Source organism: Rhinolophus ferrumequinum, chromosome X (genome assembly GCF_004115265.2).
Source record: "Rhinolophus ferrumequinum isolate MPI-CBG mRhiFer1 chromosome X, mRhiFer1_v1.p, whole genome shotgun sequence".
Lineage (NCBI taxonomy): Eukaryota > Metazoa > Chordata > Mammalia > Chiroptera > Rhinolophidae > Rhinolophus > Rhinolophus ferrumequinum.
In genome coordinates, this window is record NC_046284.1 from 80709375 (window position 1) to 80731663 (window position 22289).

Sequence of the window (22289 nt, forward strand, 5' to 3'; positions counted from 1 at the left end):
TTCCAGTTCCTTGGCCATAAGAGGAAAAACTGTCTCCTCCTCCTGCCACAGTGGGTAACTCAGCTGAAGGATATGTGCTCAAGTCTGATCTACAGTGCTTAGACTGCCTGGAGATAATGATTGAAATACCAAAGAATGCGGTGATATGGTCTGATAGCTAAAAGCTCTGCACTGATGTTAGGCAGCCTGAGACAGAAACCTAATTTCTTCACCTGCAAAAGAGGGGGATAATCTATCCCATACTACAGATATCTAGATACAGCTTGTGTTACTGCTGCTTAAACAATGTCACATACAGAGGGCATTTTCGCAATTATATAAAAGTCAGAGATCTTTATTGAATCAAGTGCCAATTCTGAAGTAATTTCTATCCAATGTATCTATTACAAATGATAGTTACTCTAGTGTATTCTCCATGCTGATTATACTAGATGCCATTGGCCTCACAAACAAGTAAGCAAATGGTACTTACCCACCGCAGTCCCACAGGTTCAACACTAGGTTTCCCAGAAATCGAACATGAGAATGTTCTACATCAACTGGAAGACAAAGATGACAAATAGAGTAATTGTAGCATGTGGGGTGAAATTCAAAACAAGCAAAGCACTAACCCACGGAATTTAGAAGGACCAAAGTGGAGTGAAATGCTCAAAGCCACAGGAAGGTCAGCTTAGTAGTGCAGTTTAGTGGCAAGGTGGGCACCTAAACTACCCTGAGCTATAGACTGGCTCTCATGTAAGTCATTTTACTTTTTAGTAGTTTAGTGCTTAAAGCAGAAACAATCTCCAATTATAATACTAATGTTAAAATTTCAACATGTAAGACAGAAACATATACCATTTAATAGTTCTTCCTTGACCTACTTGCCCTGACCAATACCCTTCACAAATTTTTCATTTTAGAAAACAACAAAAAATACAAAACAAACATACAACATAACTATACTCCCTCCCTCCATTGATTTCCTTATTTTGGTTACTAACCCTAGCAACTTCCCTTTTTTTTTTGGGGGGGGGGTCATTTTGGACTCCTCTGTCCACATTCAATTCATTGCTATTCCTTTGTAATCTCTCTCAATGCCACTCCTTGTTTTACAACCTGACACTAACATTAAGGAAGGCCCTTACCTTCTCAAGCTTACACAACTACATACCATAGCTCCATAATTACCTTCCACCAGGAAGCCTTTCCACTTTATTTCATCCTACAGGCTACTGCCAGGTTCATCTTGTTAACACTACTTTGAACATGTCACTCCCAATTCAAAAAACTTTTAATGGCTCCTTCATGCCTATAGGGGGGCATTCAAGGTCCTTCAGAATTTAGCTTCCAACCTACCTTTATATTCCCCAATGAGTCACATTAATAATGCCTTTTGCTCCCATCCAATTTGGTTTATTCATAGTACTCCCAAACCCTACTACCTCCCCAACCCCCAACATACCTTACATCAGGGGTCGCAAACTTGCTAACAGGAGCCAGGCCAGTAAATGTACAAGAGCAAAGTTGATCATTTATGGAGAGTAAACACCCACCCAAGGGGTTGATGGAGTGCGTGGCAGTTACTCAGCTCCAGCTCATTTGCCATGCAAGAACAGGGGTTCAGGATTACAAGATCTTTAAATTTTTCAATAGTAGTGGGAAATCCAAATTTTTATGGAAACTTTTACATGTTGATAACTAATTCCAATTTTTCTAAATCACCACACAGGCCAAACAAAACATATCTACAGGCCTTATCCAACATACAGGCTGCCTGTTTGCGACCTCTGCCTTACACTTCCCTCCCACCCTATACTTAGCCTATTCTGTCCATCTGCCTAGAAAATCCTCCCCACCTTTCTTTCAAAGTTAGACTCATCTTTTAAGACCCAACTTAAATCCCACCTCCTCTAAAAGCCCTACCTGGCCACCCCCACTTACCGTCATCACTCCCTCTGAATTCAGTCAAACATTTATTAAGCATCTACTCTCTGCCAGGCACTAAAACTCACAAGGAGGAATAATAAAAATTCTTATCCTGGAAATTTCTCAAGGTCTAGCAATTATCATCTTTACAATTTATAGTCAGTCAATCACACAATTGTGTTTCTTCTATGACTATCTCAAAGCTGTTGCTTAAACTGACTGCTAACTTTTGTGCAATTTTATCTTCTCATAAACTAGATCATAAGCAGCAAAGCATTTTTTTTAATGGGCATTGGAGTCAAAAGTTCTTAGTTTGAATACTGCTTTACCTCTCTGTGTGACCTTAGGCAAGTCACTTAACCTCTAAGTATTAGTTTACTTTTCTATTAAAAAAAGGTGGCAGACATAGTATTGACCTCACAGCATTACTATGAGGATTAAAAGAGTTATATATAAAGTGCCTGGCACATAGTAGGTGCGCAAACTACTTCCCTTCTCCCCTTTACTTCCCCCTCCTTGGAAAAGGAATCATATCTTACATGTCTTTGTATTTCCAACAGAGTCTACGAGAGAGTAGGTGCTCAAACTGCTATTAATTTGAAGACTATGTAAACGGTCTAGTACTAAAAAAAAATGGAAAGAAGTGCTACTGAGAAAGGCAAAGACAATAACAAAAGAAGTGACAGGATTCAGTGACTGTTTAGATATGGAGCACATGGGATAGAAATCTGGTTTCTACTCCCATATCATAGATAGTGTTCTCATTAAATGACCAATGGCTCCATTGCCAAAGTGGACTTTTTAGTCCTTGTCTTACTTTCTGCAGCATGACACTGTTGACTACTTTCTTCTCAAAAAATTCTCTTCTCTTGGCCTCTGATATCACACCTACAACCTCTCTGGCAGATCCTCCTTCACAGGCTCCTATTCTTCTTTCTGTCCCTTAAATGTTGGAGTTCTTCAGGATTCCATCTCTTTTCTTCCTACTCTTTTCTCTATGTATTCTTCTCCCAGGCAAGCTATTGTATTCACATTACTTTAGTTACAATTTGGATACTGGTAAATCATAAGTATGTATCTCTAACACAGACTTCTCTCCTCCCTTTCTGAATCATACATTGGACATCTTCACTTGAAAAAAAATACAAGTATCCCAAACTCAATGTATCCAAATATAATTTATCATCTCCCCATTTTTTCCACAAAATCTATTCCTCTTTCAGTCTTCTCCATTTCAGTGAATTTAACCAATTGCCTAAGCCAAAATCTTAGTTTCATCCTTGAGTCCACTCTTTTCCCCACCATTCCCCCCACAACTATCAGCAAGTCCTACTGACTCTACCTCTTATATATATCCCAAGTCCATTTGCTTTTTACCGTATCTACGACAACCACCCTAACCCAAGTTAAGCCCCTCTCATCTCTTATCTGGCCTACTAAAATAGTTTCGTAATTTGTCAACCTGTCTCTACCCTTGCCTCCCTCTAATCTATCTTCCATATTACAGATATAATGATCTAAAATACAGATTTTTATTCTTTAAAAAGAAAAAATAAAACATGTCTCTGTATATGTATGACTGTATACGCCCAGAAAAAGAAAAAAAAAAAAAAAGGCCAGACAGGTAACCTCAAACTACTAATGGTGGTGGTTGTCCCTAGGAAGTAGTCCTGAGAATAAGGGAAGGAGTAGACTTTCTATACTTCCATAGTATTTGAATTTTTACAAGTATTACTCTTGTAATTAAAGTTGAAAATTAAAAATGGCAAACTCTGTGTTACTTTTCTGTTTAAAACTCTGTAGGGGCTGCCCTCTATCCTCAGTTCAAACTACCTGACATGGCTTATAAGGCACTTTATGACCTAACTCCCCACTTTCTGTGTCCCTCTTTAGCCTCATGTCTCCTATGCAGCCCTCTGGCTCTCCTAGTCTTTCTGTCTTGCTGTCTTAAGAGCAACTGAAAAGAACCAAGAACAGAGCTTTGGGAAATCACATACACTTATGGGGCAGAAAGAAGAAAATGTTCTTTAAAAAAGGGGGGGAAAGGTTAAAGATAAAGGAAGAAACCAGGGTAATAAAGCATTAAATAAAAGCCAAGAGAACAGAGAATTTTGAGAAGGTAGGAAATCTTGGAGCCGTCAACAGTGTTTTAGACTGAAATACTTCATAATCATATTTTTATTGACAAGTTTACTATTCCAACAAACACATTTTAACAGCCTCCTAATAAATTAATTGTACCACCATTTTGTGTCCTTACTTCAAATTTCAAAACAAAGTAGGATCTAAGTTTAACAAAATAAAACTGGACTTTTTTCAGCAATGACAATCTAGAAAAACACTGAACATTAAAGGTGATGTAATATTTTCAAAGTACTCTTTTACTACTTGTAAAGAAAATTAGCCACCGCATAAAAAAGAATAACAAGTAAAAAAATCAATGTACTATAAGTATTTTTAATTAGTCTATAAGTTAAGTAGTAGAACCCAGATCTTTCTTCAACAATAACAAACTAGCTAATGATACACTAAAACATTAAGGCCAACATACTATTTTAAAGTACATTTTTACTACCTTTAAGGAAATATAGTAATTGCTAATAAAGTATTATCAATAAAGGTCCCATATTCTTAAGGGCAAGAACCCTGTCCCATTCACAATACCTGGCACACAGGAAGCTCCAGAAAAGCATTTGTTGAAATAAATGGCCGACTTTCATGTATAGGGATCATATAATTTGCAATATTCTGTTTGTATTAGGTTGGTGCAAAAGTAATTGCAGTTTAAAAGGTTAATAATTGCAAAAACCACAATTACTTTTGCACCAACCTAATAACTTTTTAATGATGTTGATAGATTATTTCAAAACTACTTTAAGTAGCTTGGATAGTTCTGAAATTTGGGTTGCAAGACTATTCACCAGACTTAGGGCAGTACACCAACTCTGCTGATTAGCTGAAAACAAAAATATTAATTGGACTAGAAAAAAGGTGCTTCAATAAAATGTGTGGAATTTAAAATATAGAAAGAAGTCTGCCAGGAATTGTGGCTGTAGCCTACTGAATAGAACAGGAACATAGATTGCCATTCCAGCTCTAACGCTTACAAGTTGAGTGAGCTTGAGACTTCTAGGTCATATTTTCTTCATCTTTTAAAATGAAGTTAATATAAGGACTAAATAAAACAGCATACAATAAACATTAGCTTCCTCTAATTTTACTAAAGCCATATGATTATTAGGTTCAGATATTTAACTTGGAAGAATAGAAAAAAATTACAATCTAGCAAATCAAGACAGGGAGAAGTTTGGACAGGTACTTTCTAGAAGAAAGTCTCTCGAGGCATGACAGGCCAAAGGACCCTGTCCTGACCAAAAATTTTGATGAACTACTTAGATGAAATGTTTATCCAATGTACAAACTACAAGAAGCTAAGAAGAATAGGTAACATATCCGATGAGAGAATAAGTAGCTAAAATAAAAATAGGACCCAAAGTCTTCCCTACAGATAAGGAAAATGAGGCCCAGTGAGACAGTGACTTGTCCTGGACTTCAAAGTTAATATACACTGGGTACAAGAACATATCATGGGCTAAAAACAAACAAAACTGAATAATTTAATACAGATAAGCATTTATTCTCAGGTTCAAAACATTAACTGCAAAATAGTCAGACAGAATATGTGTTTTAATAACAATATATGTGAAAAGAAATTGGGTACTTTTAGTATGACTGTATGATGAAGGTCACTTCACAAAAGGAGAGTAGGGGCTAGACTGTGCTAACAGCAGTGTGATGCCCAGAACAAAAGATATAATAGTCCTACTCTGTCCTGATCAGACCACATTGGCATTCAAGTCTCAGCACTTTAAGAAAAATGTAGACATATTCAAAGAAGTCCTTAAAAAATTCTTTAAAATGATCTCAAAGGAGGAACAGATAGAAGAACTTGAGATGTTTAACTTAAGGAACATAAGATGTGGGAGGCAAGAGACAGCTGGAAACATTGAGACATTAATCACACTCAAATATTTGTAGAGGCTTGAGAGAACAGAAGGGGGACCAGCTAAGATAAATAAAGGGAAACAGATTTGGGGCTGCACTAAGAAACAGCTTTCTAACCATTAGAGCTGCCCCAATTATGAGAGTCTATATACTACACTCGCAGCACTTTAAGAACAGAAATGAGGTTTCCTTCTCCTTTGTATCCCAGAGTCTGGAAAATAAGGTTTGTTTTTCTTGAAAACAGTGAGATACCTTACGAAGTAGTGGGTGACTTGTCCCTAAAAGCATTCACGATGCTAGAAACCCAGATCAGGAATGTTTAAAAGCCAGGTAGGGCAATGGTTTCATCACCTAGAGGCTAAGGACCAAGGCAGAATCCAGAAATGTTTGGATGCTGAAAAATGAAATGGCATTACAGAGTAGAGACAAAATGGGTCTCCCAGGAGTATAGATTCACTGGCCGTCCAGCTAGCCTAAACTAAGAAGCGTGATTTAACATTCAAACCATAAAGGGTAATGAAACATTTCTCAAGTCAAAGCTGGAATTCCAATGAGAACATTGGTGTGTATCCAGGAAGAGCAGCAGCAGAGTACAGATCAGGTTAACCTCCCTCTCACAACCCCTTGCCCCCAGCAATTTACCTTTTAACGAAGACTAGGACTAAGTATTGCTTTAAAAAAAATCTTAGGGCATTTTATTGTTATGATTGTTAATACCTATTAATTAATTTCCCTTTATATAGTAACAGTTAAAAACAACCCCCCCCCCCAAAAAACCCGAATAAACCAAAGGGCCCCTATGCTTGTTCAAGAAAGAGCAGGATAAAAAAGAAGTTGGATAAGCGCATCCCACTTCGTAAGCAACCTAGAAAGGAAAGAACCTCCCCAAGAGAGTGAGCAACAGTTACCAGAATTAGGCCATACACTTCTGAGAAGAAATGAAAAAAGGGAAAACATGCTCCAAAACAAATATTTCAACCTCTGCATCCCCAAGTTACTGCAACCAAGTGTGTTATGCAGATTATTAATAGTTAAGATCACCTGACTTTACAATAAGATAAAACATCTTACTTGTTGCACCAAGTCGACGTGTGTCTCTGGCAATATAATTTGCAAAGATAATAGACCTCATGCTGGTCTTACCAGACCCACTTTTACCCATCAACAGCACCTAAGGACAAAGTGGGAAGAAAAGAATGAAAAGAAGTTAGCAATCTAGAGCAAATCAAGTCTAAAGGGATCTATTTCTCTCCTGTACTTGATGTTTTACTGAAGTGACAGTACCAACAACCTGGTATAGATACTGATAACTAGTTCTTAAACCAATGGTGAAGGCAGAGATACCTAGAATTCCAGGGGCCAGGCACTTACCTGTCATGAGTCACACATCCTCTTGGTGATAGAATCACGGTGAATTTATTATGCTATTAACATACGCTATCATATATTCAGTACTATGTTAGAGAAATACCAACTTGAGAGGAAATTGAACCCTGATCTCTCATAATCTAATGTTCTATGCACTGAACTACCTGGCAGGGGATTTCAGTATAACTGAAAGTTCCTCCTCCTGCTCAAGGTCAACTTTTCCACCTCTGCCCTTGACCTCATCCCTTTTGCCTACCTCCATAATTGTGTTCCATTAATTACTCTGTCTCTTTTTCTGTTCAAAAGTGTCCCATGGCCTATAGGATCAAGTCCTTAAACTATATACAACATTCTCCTTGACATGGCTGATCTTCTCCTCTGCCCTCATCTTCTGACCCTCCTGGCCTGGAACTTATAGAGTCTATCCCTACTGAACTGAACTGCCTGTAGTCCCTTTGATTGCTCCCCAATGTCCAGGGAGCCCTGCTCTAGGTCTCTGTTTCACATTATACTTTTTACCAGTAACTTTCCATTCCTTTTTCTTCCTTCAGCTAAGCTCCACTCATCCTTCAAAACTTGGTTCAGTAATCATCTCAAAAAGCTTCTCTGACCCCAAAGCCTTAGATTGGCTTAGGTGTGTCTCACCTCTGTCATCCCATGACACTCTTATAGTATTGCAAAGACCATAATGAACTGTAGTTATCCATTTTTTTGGTCTCTCACAAGACTCTGAGCTCCAGAATGGCAGAGAGAATCCCCTTTGTATCTCCAGTGTCTAACATACAACAGATGCACAAAATATGGTCAAGAGAATGAACAAGCTATCAAAACAATGATATAAAACAAGCAAGTTTTTAATAATGAGAATCGTCCAATGGAAAGGGTGGCCTTATGAAGGTGAATAGCCTTACTGTCAATATCAGCATTTAACAAAAACAGAAAAACACCTGTCAAAGATGCTTTGGATTCTTGTACTAGGAGGAATTGGGTAAGGTGACTTTTAAGAGTCTTCAACTTGAAGTGTATGAAATACAGTTCCAATTACCTTGATTTTCAAATGAAAGGGGTACATATTCTATCTTCAATTCTAAGACATTTTATAAAAATTTCTAATTACAAATACAGGGAAATTAAATTACAGATGAAAGTGTACTGCACTCAGGCTCAATTTAATCTAGCTATTTAGTTATGTAACTTTATCTCACTAAAGAAATGTTATTGAAGAGCCAGTCTAAAGTTGTTACAAAAAAGTTTTGTTTTTATTCTTAATCATGCAGAAAATCTAGGTATTTTTTAGACATCCTTGTTGATAATAACTTTAGACAGGTTAATCAAGTATATCCCCTTGGCAAGCTGAAGTTTTTTATATAACTGAGTTATTAGATGAAGTTAAGGCTAAATAGGTGCATTCCTTTTGTTTTTAATTTAAGAAATCTTACCTCAATTACTTATGAAAGACTTACCAAGGCTAACTGTGTTAGGTACTAATCTAAGTGCTCTACATATATTTGCTCATTTAAACTTCATAACAACCCTATGAGATAGGTAACATTACCACCATTTTACAAACGAAGAAACTGAAAGCCCAAAAGTTTCAGAAATTTGCTCCAGAGCTGTGCTCTTATCGATTCTGCTTAAACCCAAGTTGGGTACCATAAGAGCACAAGGGAAGGAGTGTTCAATTCTATCTGGAGAACTCAGGTAAGACTTTATTAAAGTGGTTAAAATCTGAGTTGGGTTCAACATAAATGTGCGGGCAGAGGCCTGTTCAGAGCGTGTGTGTGTGTGTGTGTGTGTGTGTGTGTGTAGGATTGCATACTAACTTGCAAATTAAAATGCAAATTAATTTGTAAATTTGGAGAGAAACAAATTCTGTATGGCTATGATAGGGTTCATTGCAATGGCAGATGATTTAGTCAGGAATAGATTTTTAAAGGGCATTCTATGCTATAAAATCATTTGGATTTTATACTATAGGTTTTGGGAAGTTACAAAAAGTTAAGTATGTGAATGACCCAGTTAGATTTATATATTAGAAAAAATAAATCTAATAGTAAAGAAGGGGACAAGAGTCAGAGAGAACACTTAGGAGGTTCCTGCAACAGTCCAGGAAAGATGGTATATAAACACCACAAATATATTTGCTGAATAGTAACTTCTTACCTTTACTTGCATGTTTTTGAGGTACCTAACACGTCTTACCTTTTTCTTCATGGCTGTATTTGGTAGCACCCACCTGCAGATATAAACCAAGACAGTTTCCATGATCCATCTGCCTTAGAAATTTGAACTAAATAAAAATAAACGTGGAGCTGCAAAAGAGCATGTTTAGTACAACTGAGTAAAACTGTGTGGGGACCTCAGTTGAGTAGAGGCCCTCATTTCCCTTAATTATAAAACTGCGTTTATGTTTCCTATCACTTAATTACGTGCTCAGGAGATAGCTCCTAGGAAGATTTATTTAGGAATACAATTGAGCCATTAAAATTCAAGATTCATTATCTTAAGAAATTATCAAAGCAACACAAACAAGTGCTTTAATAAATAAAATAATATTGTCATATTTGAATATCCTCTATGTTTTTAAACCAGCCTATTTTTAAAATCTGGGAATATCTTTAGTCCTTCAGTTGTCCTTCCAAGTCATATTAAATTCGTTCATTAGAGGCACAAAGCATATAAAATACAACGTTCAATTTCAGGTACAAATTAGCACAGAAAGCAGCTCAAGCCACTTATCTCTGCCCAGGAAATGCCAACCCTCTTCCTCGCAGTCTTATCTTCAGCATGATGATGTCAAATCTCTTTTATTGATAATTCAAAGCAACGCAGAACTGTCACCTCAATTAGTACACACCTCACCCCCACCACGAGGCCTTTCCGGTGTCCTCTGAAAGGGTTGTTTCAGCCCAGTTAGCAACCAGTCCTCTTTCCAGTTTATCCTGTCACCAAAAGCATGATACCAACCAACCTTACTGATAAATTGAATCAATTTATCGTGGGTGGCATGCTCTAATTCACAATATTCTCTTCTGTTAGAACGACCCCCACCCCCCCTTCCAGGTTTGGCATAATACCCTTCACCCACCCAAGCGATCCTTCAGGTTCCCCTATGGGAGGATCCATTCTCGGCCCCAGATTCTCTTTCTCCATCTTTTTCTCAGAGTCAGATTCTTCCATCGTGCAACAAGTCCTTTCCAGTCCCTTCTAAAGCCGCAAAACTCTTTCTTTTTTTTCTCCCTTGTTCAACCCCTCAGCCGCCTATTCTCATGGCCTGTGGCCCTCAGGGCCGCTCTGTTCTTGCCTCCGCCTTTGTCCACTGGGGGGCTGCTTTCCCCGCGGTTACCTTTACCGCCTCGAACTTGGCCTCAAGGCACGGCCTAGCCGGCCAACTCAAAAGCTAAGTGACACGGTGGTGCAAAGGAAGAGAGGTTAAGAGGTGTGGGGGTGGGGATTTTGTCTCGAGTTTGGGCCTCAGGACCCAAGGTCTCGAAACCCAAAGGTGACTTCACCCGCAAAGAGGTGGGGACAACGAAGGCGGAGGTGGCCGAAAGAGCAGACCCGTGCGTGCCGTAGGCACTAAGCGGTGAACGCCTCAGCTCGCTCGCTGTTCCCGAGCCTGCCCGCCGGGGAGAGTCCGCGGGTGGCGATGGTTACAACCTAACCACCCGCCCTTCAGGAACCCAGGTACCTCACCGCAGCCACCCGACTGCAGGCCAGGATCACGTGGACACCTGTCGTAAACCCGGAGCCCGTCACGTGACTGTCGCTACCCAAGGGGCGGGGCGCTGGGAAGAATACCATAGAGAGTGCACGGAGAAAGGCAGAGTGCCGCTTGTAGCCTTCAAGTAGCCCTGGCTCTTACTCAGCCTTGGCTTGGTGGGGCGTTGCCAGCCCGCCAGCGCTTCCCTGGTGGGCACCCGCCAGCCATGGAGAATTAAAGGAACCGGTTGCAATTTCAGTGCCCCAAAGCTAGGTTGGTTGGTTGGTTGGTTGGTTTGTTTGGTTTTACTGCTATTTCACCTTAACGTTCTTGGTGGGGAAGGCCAATTATTGTCTGTTTTTCAAGTGTCTGTCCTCATGTTAACGGGAAAGTGACGGTAAACACCTCGGCTCCTCGTCTTCTTGAAAGAATGAATTCAATCAAAAGACAGAAATTTGTGCAGCATGAACAGCAGAAGATTAGTAAAAAAAAAAAAAAAAAAAAAAGAGTACACTGAGACAAGGAGCAGGCTGACCCAACAGAGGGAAGCAGCCTTACAATGTTTGAAGGCTTTTATTTCTATGGGTGGAATTGCCTCCCCCTCTCCCTTCTCTTATCTCTCTCCCACTGAGGTGCCTGGTCCTCTGGCATTTAGCAATGCATTTCTTTGATTTAGGGGGTTGGGTAAACACATCTCCTTGATTTCAGGGGATATGTAAACATATCCCTTAGGGGTGTGTGAAAAACCTGGAATCCTGTTGGACTAGTAATGTATTGGTGAAAAACAGGATGTGTCCCCCCTCCCCTGACTTTTAACAACATATCTCTCTGATTTAGAAGTATATGTAAACCTGGAGCCCTGTTGGGCAGATGCCAGGTGTCTTGACCCAAGTAGGAGCTGCAGCAAGTGGCTTTCTAATCAGGGCTTAATTTCTCCTGCACATTTCTATCTACATACCTTATCATTCCTATTTTTTATTATTAGGCCCTGTAACTGAGCTTGTAATTAAATGAGTTACTATCATCTAAAGTGATTACAACTGTGTCTTCCACATAGTAAGCATGCAATAAAAATTATTGTTGGGACCAGTGGTTCATCGGGGATTTTAGGACACACTCATTTCCCCACTTGTTTAAAACTGGAAGTAAGGGAAATAAATTCTCATATACCATAGTAAGAGGTCAATAGATAAAGTCTAAAATTGATAATTGCAGGACTACTGGTAGGTACCATATTTCCCCCCAAATAAGACTGGGTCTTATATTAACTTTTGCTCCAAAAGACGCATTAGGGCTTATTTTCAGGGGATGTCTTATTTTTTCATGTACAACAATCTACATTTATTCATTTATTCATGTACAAAAATCTACATTTACTCAAATACAGTCATGTCATCTTCTTCTGGAACATCGTCATAACTCTCCAAACCCCGAATTCCGGCTTGAATATCTTGTGACTCCATTTCCTGTAGATACATTGGCCCCAATCTCTCATGTCCAGCAACAGAGCTCTCCTTAAATGAGCACTTCTTGTCCATGTAGCCTGGTCATAGTGCACTGGCAACACAGCTGTCAGTAATTTTAGCCCATGAATTCTTCACCCAAGTCACAACCTCTTGCAGGCTAGGCTTCACAAAGTTTCCATGCTGATTTCTCTTCATTCTATTTTCAGTGTAGTCATTGATTTCCATGCGCAAATGGTCCTTGGATGGCTTGTTTATCGCAATATCAAGAGTCTGGAGATAGGTAGTCATTCCTGCAGGAATCATTATTTGATCTATTCTTCTCTCTACAAGGAAGTTCTTCATGTCTTTAGTGCAGTGAGTGCTGGCTGAATCCCAGACCTCTTTGGCCACCTCACAAAACAAGTGGAAGCATTAAATCGACCCACTTCCTTATAACTGCTTGTGTGCACCATGCTTTTTCGGTTTCAAGAACATAAATGCCTGAAACACATTCAACCTTATCTTTCTTGCCCTTAGTGATGATTAGAAGTGGGGCTTTCTTTCCATCCAGACGAATTGCCAAAATACAGGTAACATGTGCGCTTTCGTAACTAGTGGAGGGAATGTAGATTTATGAGGCACCTCTCTGATCAGTTGTCATTTGAGATCCTTGGCCCATAAACACTACAGTTTCATCCATAGCAATCATGCTGGAGAGTTGGTATTTAGAAAAGTCGATGCCATCAACAAAGGACTTGAATGCAAGTGCATGTTTAATAACTTCAGTATTTTCCAGCTTGAACAGTGTTGTTGATCTTAGAGACAGTTCATGTGGCTGAAGGAAGTCATCCAGCCAGTGTTGTGATGCTTTGAATTCTTCTGGGGATATTTCTTTCTTTCTTTCTTTCTTTCTTTCTTTCTTTCTTTCTTTCTTTCTTTCTTTCTTTCTTTCTTTCTTTCTTTTTTTTGAGTTGTAAGAGTTCTTTATGTACTTTTTTTTTTTAGTTTCAGGTGTACAAAACAATGTAATAGTTAGACATTTATCATTTATATCCCCCACAAAGTGATGACCCCCCTCCCCCAATCTACTACCCCTCTGACATCGCATACAGCCATTAAATTTCCACTGTCTCTATTCCTAATGCTGTACTTCACTTCTTGTAACTCTATATATATAAAATTATAGTTGACATTCACTATTGTTCAGCTTCAGCTTCAGGTGTACAGTGCAGTGATCAGGCATCTACATCATCCCTGGGGTGGTCTCCCTAATAACACAAGTGTCTTCTGGGGATATTTCTAACTGTGGTGCCATTGCAAGGGCAAATGCTTGACTATCAGCCCTATGTACAACCAAAACCTTTGTTCTCCTGTCAGCAATCCATTCACATAATGTCTTCCAGCTCAGGAAATAATGGTTGCCGACCTGATCCACACTTGTGCTTCTTGCATTTCCCTTGTCCACCTGTTGAGTGAGGTTGTCGCACTCTGCTCGCCATTTGCGGACCATTCGGAAATCCAACTTCTTCTCTTTGCAGAAAGCCGCAAGATTCTTGCCCCGGGAGTCCTCCATGATTCCTTTCTTGTACTCGACAGAATAGCTCTTTCTTTCTGCACTCATCTTATCTGGGGGTCAAAATATTATTCCCTTTAAATCTACCATTAAATCAAGTGTTAATTGAAGACTTACGAGACAGGAGTGGCAACAAGAATGATGACAGCTAAGAAAGATGGTCCACACAAAAGCGATGAAAAATGGCAGCCACCAAAATTCAGAAAACATTTCTTTATTTCACACGAGTGCATTAAGTACGCATGTTACAATACACGACGTATTGAATTATGAAGATTCATATTAGACACAATCACGTCCGTTCGTTATGAAGTACGCACATTATTCTTGCGTTGTATCTGTACTCCTATTGGTCATTCAGCATTAAGTCTCGAGTTCATCTGTTTACATAGGCATTTATCTCTTGTCCAAAGGCACACACTTGGGTATTTACAAATACTTAACTATAATTTATATTATTTAAAGTATTAATGTCAATAATATTATTTATTTAAAGCAGTGGAACAGATTTTATTTAACAACTATTGTCAGTAGGGGGAAAAGCTGAGCTTCATTATGATTTGTGCAGAGGTAATTTGTCATTTTAAAGGGACAATGAGGGAGTGGGGGAGATCTAGGGCTTAGTAAAGTCAGAGAAGTGAAAAATTACAAAAGATTGGTGTGGGGACAGAGTCCCAGAGAGCAGTTTCCAGGCTCTCGGCCTCATGTGGAAAGGTGCTGGCTCGGGTACTAGATGGCCATCAGCTGTAATCAGATGTCCATCAGCTGTAACCGGTTAGCCATTAGCCACTAACATAATTACCATGGTATGCTGGCATGTTGGTTGGTGGGCAGAGAAGCAGACGGTGGATTGCGGATCGTTTGGATCCTGCTTCCTGTATCTCCAACCCAGCCGCCAGTGAGAATATAGTGGTATGAACCTCCTATCCATGGCTCCATTGGTGTTCATTCTTGGCCTCACCATACTCTGCATCCACCCGCTGAGAGCCGGAGTGGGACCAGAGATTCTGCATGACACATGGTGCAGCGAGCAGGGTATGGTGCCACCCAGAATTTTCAAAGGGGTAATGGAGCTGTTTATACGTATGAAAGCTAAGTTTCGGGAGGCCCGTAAGGAGTAACGCCAGGAACGGGAGGCACGGTCTGCCTGGGAGATTCAAACCTCCGGATGGCACACCACCCTCTTGGCCATAGAAGGCATCACCTTCCTTTTGGTAATCTGCTGCTGCTGTAGGCTCCGAGGGTTGTGGACATCTTACACCAAGGCCACCACGCAATCAGACACCTGGTGATGTGAGTAGGATTCCAGCCAGGTAGGAATGGTGTCTGACTCTGGGTAGGAGAACATGTGGCCCCCACACAGTGTGTGGTACCCAGCAGCCACTGTTCTCAGGAGTTGGACCCCCAAGGAAGGGGTGGCAGGACATGGATGGGTCTCCAGCCAGCGTGAAGAGGGCCCTGCAGGTTCTAGCTGAGTGGTTGCTGGAGGAGGTGAAGGATACAGCTGGCCATGTGGGCTGGATATTCCTTACTGCGTTGTGTCATAACATGGAAGACGTGCTTGCTAAAATAGCCCAAGTGCGGGACCAGCAGCCTTGCTGGAAGGCGCTGAAACTCAGGTCCACCAATTAGAGGAGGTGTGCCACGGCGGAGACTCTGAGGCAGAGGCGGGCAATGTGAGTGGAAACAATGTAGCTCCCAACCCCCACACTTGGCCCATCCTGCAGCAAAATGTGAAGCATGAACAGCCTTTGGGCTTGTGGGGGTGTTGCTGATGGCAACCCAGCAGTGACTGAGTTCACAACCTACACCCCTTACATTCCCACTGAGTTGCAAGATCTGGAGAGGCAGTGCCGACAGCACCTTGGAGAGCCGCTCCTGGCTTGGCTGCTGTATTTATGGGATGAAGGGGCAAACAGCATTCTCTGCTACCCAGGCGAAATGGAAAAGCTAACCTCCATGACACTGTATCTGTCCCTGCGACAAAGGTTACAGAATTGCCATAGGTTGGCCCAAGACCAGGGCAACCACATTCTAATGGAGTGGCTCACTGCTGCGGTATGTACAGTGTGGGGAGAGGCTGGTGATACTGCCAGACATTGTGAATAAATGGCAATCATATACTGAACTTACTGAAATCATCCGTGAAATGGGTATGAGATATGCTATGTCCAACCCTAATATGCAGGTGCCAGATGATGAACGTTTTACAACCAGCAGGAGAGATCTGGTTTTGAATACTGCCCTGCAAGAGCTTTTGGATCCTTGGTTGGCATTCTTAGGCCCTATGTCGGGCAGCAGATCCATGAAGTTACCACCGCCATGGCCTCCCTGGGGGATGTTGAAAGCCGGCGGCAAGGGAAGTTAAGACAGGAGATCCGAGAAGTCAAGACCTGGAAGCCCAAATCAAAAATAAAGGGGCAAAAAAAAAAAAAGTAAAGGGGCAAGGTCGTGGGGCTCAGAGAGTAACACGCGCACAGATGTGGCGTGATCTCGTGGCAGCAGGGGTTGATCGGGAAAAAATAGACCGACAACCCAATTCACTCTTGTTGGAACTTTGGAAACAGTTGTGTCCAGAACAGCAATTCCGGCAAAGCCTAAATGAGAAGTCCAGGAAAGTGTGACCAGTGTCCCTCCAGGACTTCATGTGGCCGCTTGAGGCCGACTCCTTTCAGCTTGATTGGGGCGGGGGGGGGAGGGGGCAAGGTACCAGGTCAGAGGGGATGAGCAGGGACTGGAGGCCCCACGTGGAACTGTCCATACATTAGTCCCCTTCTAATGTGCAGAGAGTTTTAGCCCTAGTTGACACTGGTGCAGACTGCAGCCTTATTCATGGGAACCCAGAACTGTTCCCCGGACCAGCAAATCTGTATTGATGGCTACGGAAGAAAGACCGACAGTAAAAGCTGTTTCCTTACTACTGGGTATAGGAAAGCTTCCCCCCCACCCCGTACCTACACGGTGTATGTCTCCTCCATCCCTGAATATATTCTAGGGGTGAACGTGCTACATGGCCTCAGTTTACAGACATCGGTGGGAGAGTTCCGTCTCTGGATCCGGGTGGTGAAAGCGGTGACACGTGGGCATGCTCACCACCCTCCTCAAGTGTTGCTGCAGCCCTGGAGCATGGTTACAGTGCAACAGTACCGCCTGCCGGGAAGACAGGAGGAGATTGGGCATACAATTTTGGAATTGGAGAAGGCACATATTGTGAGGCTGATTAACTCCCTTTAACTCTCCAGTATGGTGTGTCAAGAAGCCAGATGGGACAAAGCAAATGACTGTGGACTATAGGGAGTTAAATAAGGTGACACCACCGTTGCACACTGCAGTGCCTTCAATTCACGATTTAATGGATCCTCTGACTATCCGCCTGGGAAAGTATCACTATGTAGTGGACTTGGCCAATGCTTTTTTCTCCATTGACAATGCACCTGAGTGTCAAGAGCAGTTTGCTTTTACTTGGGACGGGCGGCAGTGGACTTTTCAAATCTTCCCAAAAGGATAATTGCACAGCCCCACTATCTGCCATGGGCTCGTAGCCCAGGACTTGGCACAGTGGGATCACCCATCCTCTGTGATCTTGTTTCACTATATCGATGACATATTACTAATTTCTGATTCTCTTTCAGATTTAGAGCAAGCCATTCCCCCTCTTCTCCGCCACCTGAAGTCATGTGGCTGGGCCGTGAATGAGGCAAAGGTCCAAGGCCCTGGCTTATCTGTTAAGGTTTTGGGTGTTGTGTGGTTGGGTAAGACAAAGATCATACGTGAGGTGATTATTGATAAAATACAAGCATTTCCCCGGCCGACCACAGTCTCCCAACTGCAGACATATTTGGGTCTGCTGGGGTATTGCAGGCGTTTTTACCCCATTTAGCACAAATGGCAAGGCCCTTGTATAACATGATAAAAAAGGGGGCCTCATGGGATTAGACAGAGGCCGTAGAGCAAGCCTTTGTTGTCACAAAACGGGCAGTGCAGCAGGCACAGGCTTTACAAATGGTAGACCCTGGTCACCCATTTGAACTTGATGTTCACGTAACCCAAGAGGGGTACGGATGGGGCCTCTGGCAATGGCAAGAGTGTCTTTGGTCACCAGTGGGATTTTGGTCCCAATTGTGGAGAGCAGTGGAAGTCCGCAACTCTCTAATAGAGAAACATCTGGCTGCTGTGTACGCAGCCATAGTGGCCACAGAAGCCATCACAGGAACGGAACGGGTGTTGGTTCGAACAACCTATCCCATCCAAGGGTGGGTCCATAAGTGGACCCAAGGACTCAAAACATGGGTGGCACAGACCATCACCCTCACCAAGAGGGGTGCCTACTTGGAGCAACATAGTATCCTTAGTTGAAGCCCTTTGAGCACTGAGCTACAACAGGTCCTGGGGCCTGTGGAGCTTGTAGCACAGGTTGAGCCAAGCAGTCTTCCTATGGGAGAGGACTTGGAGGCTTCACCCTACAGAGAAGAACAGCCCCCAGTACCTGAAGATGCCTGATATACTGATGGTTCTAGCTGGGGAGCTGCAGCCGTTTGGACGGCTATTGGTGTGCAGCCCAAAACAGACACCATTTGGTTTGATACTGGGATGGGCCAGAGTAGCCAGAGGGATGAATTATGGGCTGTGTGGATTATAATCAGCCACGAGCCCGAGCCCCTAGTTATTTGTACTGACAACTGGCTGGTGTTCCAAGGCCTAATGTTGTGGCTCCCCACATGGAAACACCAAAACTGTTTGGTAGGACACTGTCCACTGTGGGGTCAAGCCATGTGACAGGACCTCTGGGACCTAGGACAGGGAAAGGAGGTGACCCTAATGCATGTCACAGGTCATTCCCCTTAGTGTCCTCAAATAACAATGAAGCAGATACCCTAGCATGGGTCCAATGGTTAGAACAGGCCCCTGCCACTAATGTGGCCCATTGCCTGTATACGAAATTGCAGCACGCTGGAAGCCAAACCATGTGGAAGGTGAGCAGATGCTGGGGTCTGCCTTTGAAATGGCAAGAAATAGCAGATGCCTGCTATGACTGTGCCGTCTCTGCCCAGGACAGCTCCCAATGGTGGAGGCTTTCCTGGGAAACACAGCAGATTATGTGAGGGAGGGTGCCCTCACTCGCTGGCAAGTGGATTACATTGGGCCCCTACCTAAGGCCCGCAATGCTGGGTACACGTTCACAGCAGTGGACACTGCTACGGGTTTGATGTTTGCTTGGCCATGTTTAGCTGTGGATCAGCGACATACAGTGGTCACTCTTACACGGCTGATCGCCCTCTATGGACACCCCAACTCATTGAAAGTGACAGGGGTACTCATTTTATGGAGCAAGAAGTGCAGCACTGGGCTGCCAGGATGGACATACAATGGTTGTTTCATACCCCATACAATCCACAAGCAGCTGGCATGATTGAACGCTACAACGGACTTTTGAAGCAAGGCCTTCGGGTGTCAAAACATCCTCCCACGATGCGTGACTGGGCTTTGCGTCTGTGGGATGTCTTGAGAATCCTGAATGAGAGACCACGGAAGGAAGGGCCCACACCAGTAGGAGTTCTGCTACGTCGAACAGCTGCTCCCATTCAGTTACAGGTTACCACAAGTGAAACTCTGTTAAAGCCAGGCTACGGCAGAAATGGAAACGTTTTGCTGCCAGCACCCACATGCTTGAAAGCAGGGGAACGGCAGCAATGGACTTGGCCCTGGTGGGTCAAAAGCCCCAACCGTCAGTGGTTGGACCTGATAGCCCCATGAGGGGCTGGTTTGACCCATGATTTGCAAGTGATGCCAGGGGTGGTGGCTGAGTGGCCACTGCAAGTGACTGTGGTATACGGAGGTCCCGATGTCAGGATGATTTTGCGGGGAACCTATGGGCTCTCGCTATGGCCTATTATGGGATCCCGTGTTCTGCTACATGTTAAAACTACGCAAGGAACCCCAAGCACCACCATAAAAGTCTGGTACCACAAACCGGGAAAGGTGCTGGTGGCAGCAATCCTCCTTTTCCAGGACAAAAAGCTAGCATGTATCCTCCCAGATGGAAGGGATTTGCCATTGTTGGTTGCTATGACTATTTCTTTCAGGGCTTCTCGCAAAAGACGCTTGCAGCGTAGATTGTGAGGCAAGACCCTGGAGGGGTGGAGTGTAGGGATGGAGACCCAGAGAGCAGTTTCCAGGCTCTCGGCCTCACGTGGAAAGGTGCTGGCTCGGTTATTATATGGCCATCAGTTGCAACTAGTTGGCCATCAGAAGTAACTGGTTAGCTATTAGCCACTAATATAACTGCCGTGGCTACACTGGCAAGTTGGTTGATTGTCAGAGAAGCGGACAGCAGATTGAGGATCGTGTGGCTCCTGCTTCCTGTGTCTCCAAACCCAGCCGCCAGCGAGAATATAGTGGTATGACTCCCCTATCTATGGCTCCATTGGTGTTGCTTTTTGGCCTCATCATACTCTGTGTCCACCCACCGAGAGTGGGAGCGGGACCAGAGACCCTGCATGACACTCTCAGTTCCTTGAGAAAGATACTTCTAGTTGTAAGAGACACATAGTCATAATGTAAGCCCTTTTTACCAAGTGCTCTGAGAAAAATAGGTCAAGGGCCTACCATCAGACTAGAACAAACAGTAATTTCTCCTTGTAGTGCTGAGCTTTCTCAGGCAAGCATTTTAATGGGTAGTTGGTGTCCATGGGGAGCTGGGGCATGACAAGTCTCTTGGTGCAGGGGTTTGGACAGGGTTATGTGCTGAGAGTTCTGCAGTTCTCATTAGTCCTTTTCTCTAATTTGTCTACTCCTTCCTATTCTTAAACTGCTGCTGTTTTTGTTCCAGCTGTATAATATCTGGCCTAGATAATTGGAATAGCCTCTTAAGTGATTTTCTTACAGTGGCAGTTCCAAAGGAGTTGGGGGTGGGTGGAATAATCTTCTTCAGTCATCTTACCCCAAAAAAACATTCAACGTAATATATGCTTGTTAAGTAAAGGCAGCTTTCAAACATATATTCCAACCCCCACACCACCAGGCTTCACCAGCCAAATTGTTCCCTTAAACTGCTCTTTTATAAAAATTCACTGTCTCCCTGTTGCCAGTCTCCCCTTCCCCTTCTCCAAATCATCACATTTCTCTACCCACTCCAGCTTTGGGTTTAGTTTGTTCTTCTCTTCCTAATTCCTTAAGGTATAATGTTAGATTGTTGATTTGGGATCCCTATTCTTTTTTATGTATGTATTTATACCTATAAATTCTCCTCTTAGCCTTCCTTTTGCTGCATCTGAGAAGTTTGGTATGTTGTGTTTCTGTTTTCATTTGTCTCAAGATATTTTCAAATTCCCTTGGGATTTCTTCTTTGACCTATTGATTGTTTAATAATGTAATTTCCACATATTATGGATTTTCCAGTTTTCTCTCTGCTATTGATTTCTAATGTCAATCCATTTATGAACACAAAATATACTTTGTATAATTTCAATCTTTTACAATTTATTAAGACTTGTTTTGGGGCCTAACATATGGTCTATCCTGGAAAATGTACCACATGCACTTGAAAAAAATGTGTACTCTTCTATTGCCGTGTGGAGTGTTCTGTATTGTTCATTCATCTTTATAATTTAAATATAACATACATTGTCTTTCTTGAAAAAAAGTTAATTCATTTTGTTTTTAGATATTTCACTAATTTTTTGAAATGACTTTATCATCTTGTTTTGTGTTCAACAAAAATCACCCAATTGCCATTTTAGTTTCATTATTATTGTTATAAATTCTCATCAGATCTTTTATTTTTGAAAGTTATCTGTGATAAATTAACCACAACCATTTTAAGTTTCTTGTCATCTACAAAGTTTTTGTTTTTCGTCACTGAAAATGCTTGCAATCAGATACAGTCCTGAGTTCTTTATCTTCAACAAAGAAATCTGTCTCAGAGCCCTGTGAGAAAAGGTACTCTTGGTCACAGGCTTCTAATAGCATTGCTTTTGCAACTTTGAGACTATACACGAGGATAAGTGAAGAATTCCAGAACTCTAGTAGAGAAGCAGATGGGTTCATGAGACTGCTAACCCAAGATCAAGCAGAAGAAGAATTAATTGCATTGGACTGAATGAATGAATGAAGGATGATTGTGGGTTTTTGCTTGGAATATTGTTGATGTTTAATATTCTATCTTCTGGATATATAAGGAACTCCTTTCTCTTTCATGTAACTCATAACAATTTAGTGAACTATGCTTTTGTAAACAGGAATGAAACACTTATAAATGACATCTTTTTCTCTTTACCTAACCCCTCCA

The 22289-nt window shown here is 42.1% G+C and overlaps 2 protein-coding genes across 7 annotated transcripts in view; both read right to left on the reverse strand.

The window, feature by feature from the left end:
• Positions 1-11068, reverse strand: part of RRAGB (Ras related GTP binding B) — a 27152-nt gene extending 16084 nt beyond the window's left edge. For 2 of the 6 annotated variants that reach the window (XM_033114441.1, XM_033114395.1), the window contains exons 1-5: positions 10370-11032; positions 9484-9517; positions 6985-7084; positions 2448-2531; positions 473-539 (exon numbers count right to left, since the gene is read on the reverse strand). In XM_033114441.1, the coding sequence (XP_032970332.1) occupies positions 473-539; positions 2448-2531; positions 6985-7084; positions 9484-9517; positions 10370-10461 (377 nt within the window). In that variant the 5' untranslated portion in view covers positions 10462-11032. Of the gene's footprint in view, positions 1-472; positions 540-2447; positions 2532-6984; positions 7085-9483; positions 9518-10138; positions 10157-10369 lie in introns of those variants that run through there. The other 4 variants (XM_033114414.1, XM_033114422.1, XM_033114432.1 and 1 more) reach the window with 4 other exon arrangements.
• Positions 10662-22289, reverse strand: part of FOXR2 (forkhead box R2) — a 22299-nt gene continuing 10671 nt past the window's right edge. Inside the window, 2 exon segments of the mRNA XM_033094018.1 lie at positions 10662-10900; positions 19153-19230. Coding sequence (XP_032949909.1) covers positions 10662-10900; positions 19153-19230 — 317 coding nt within the window.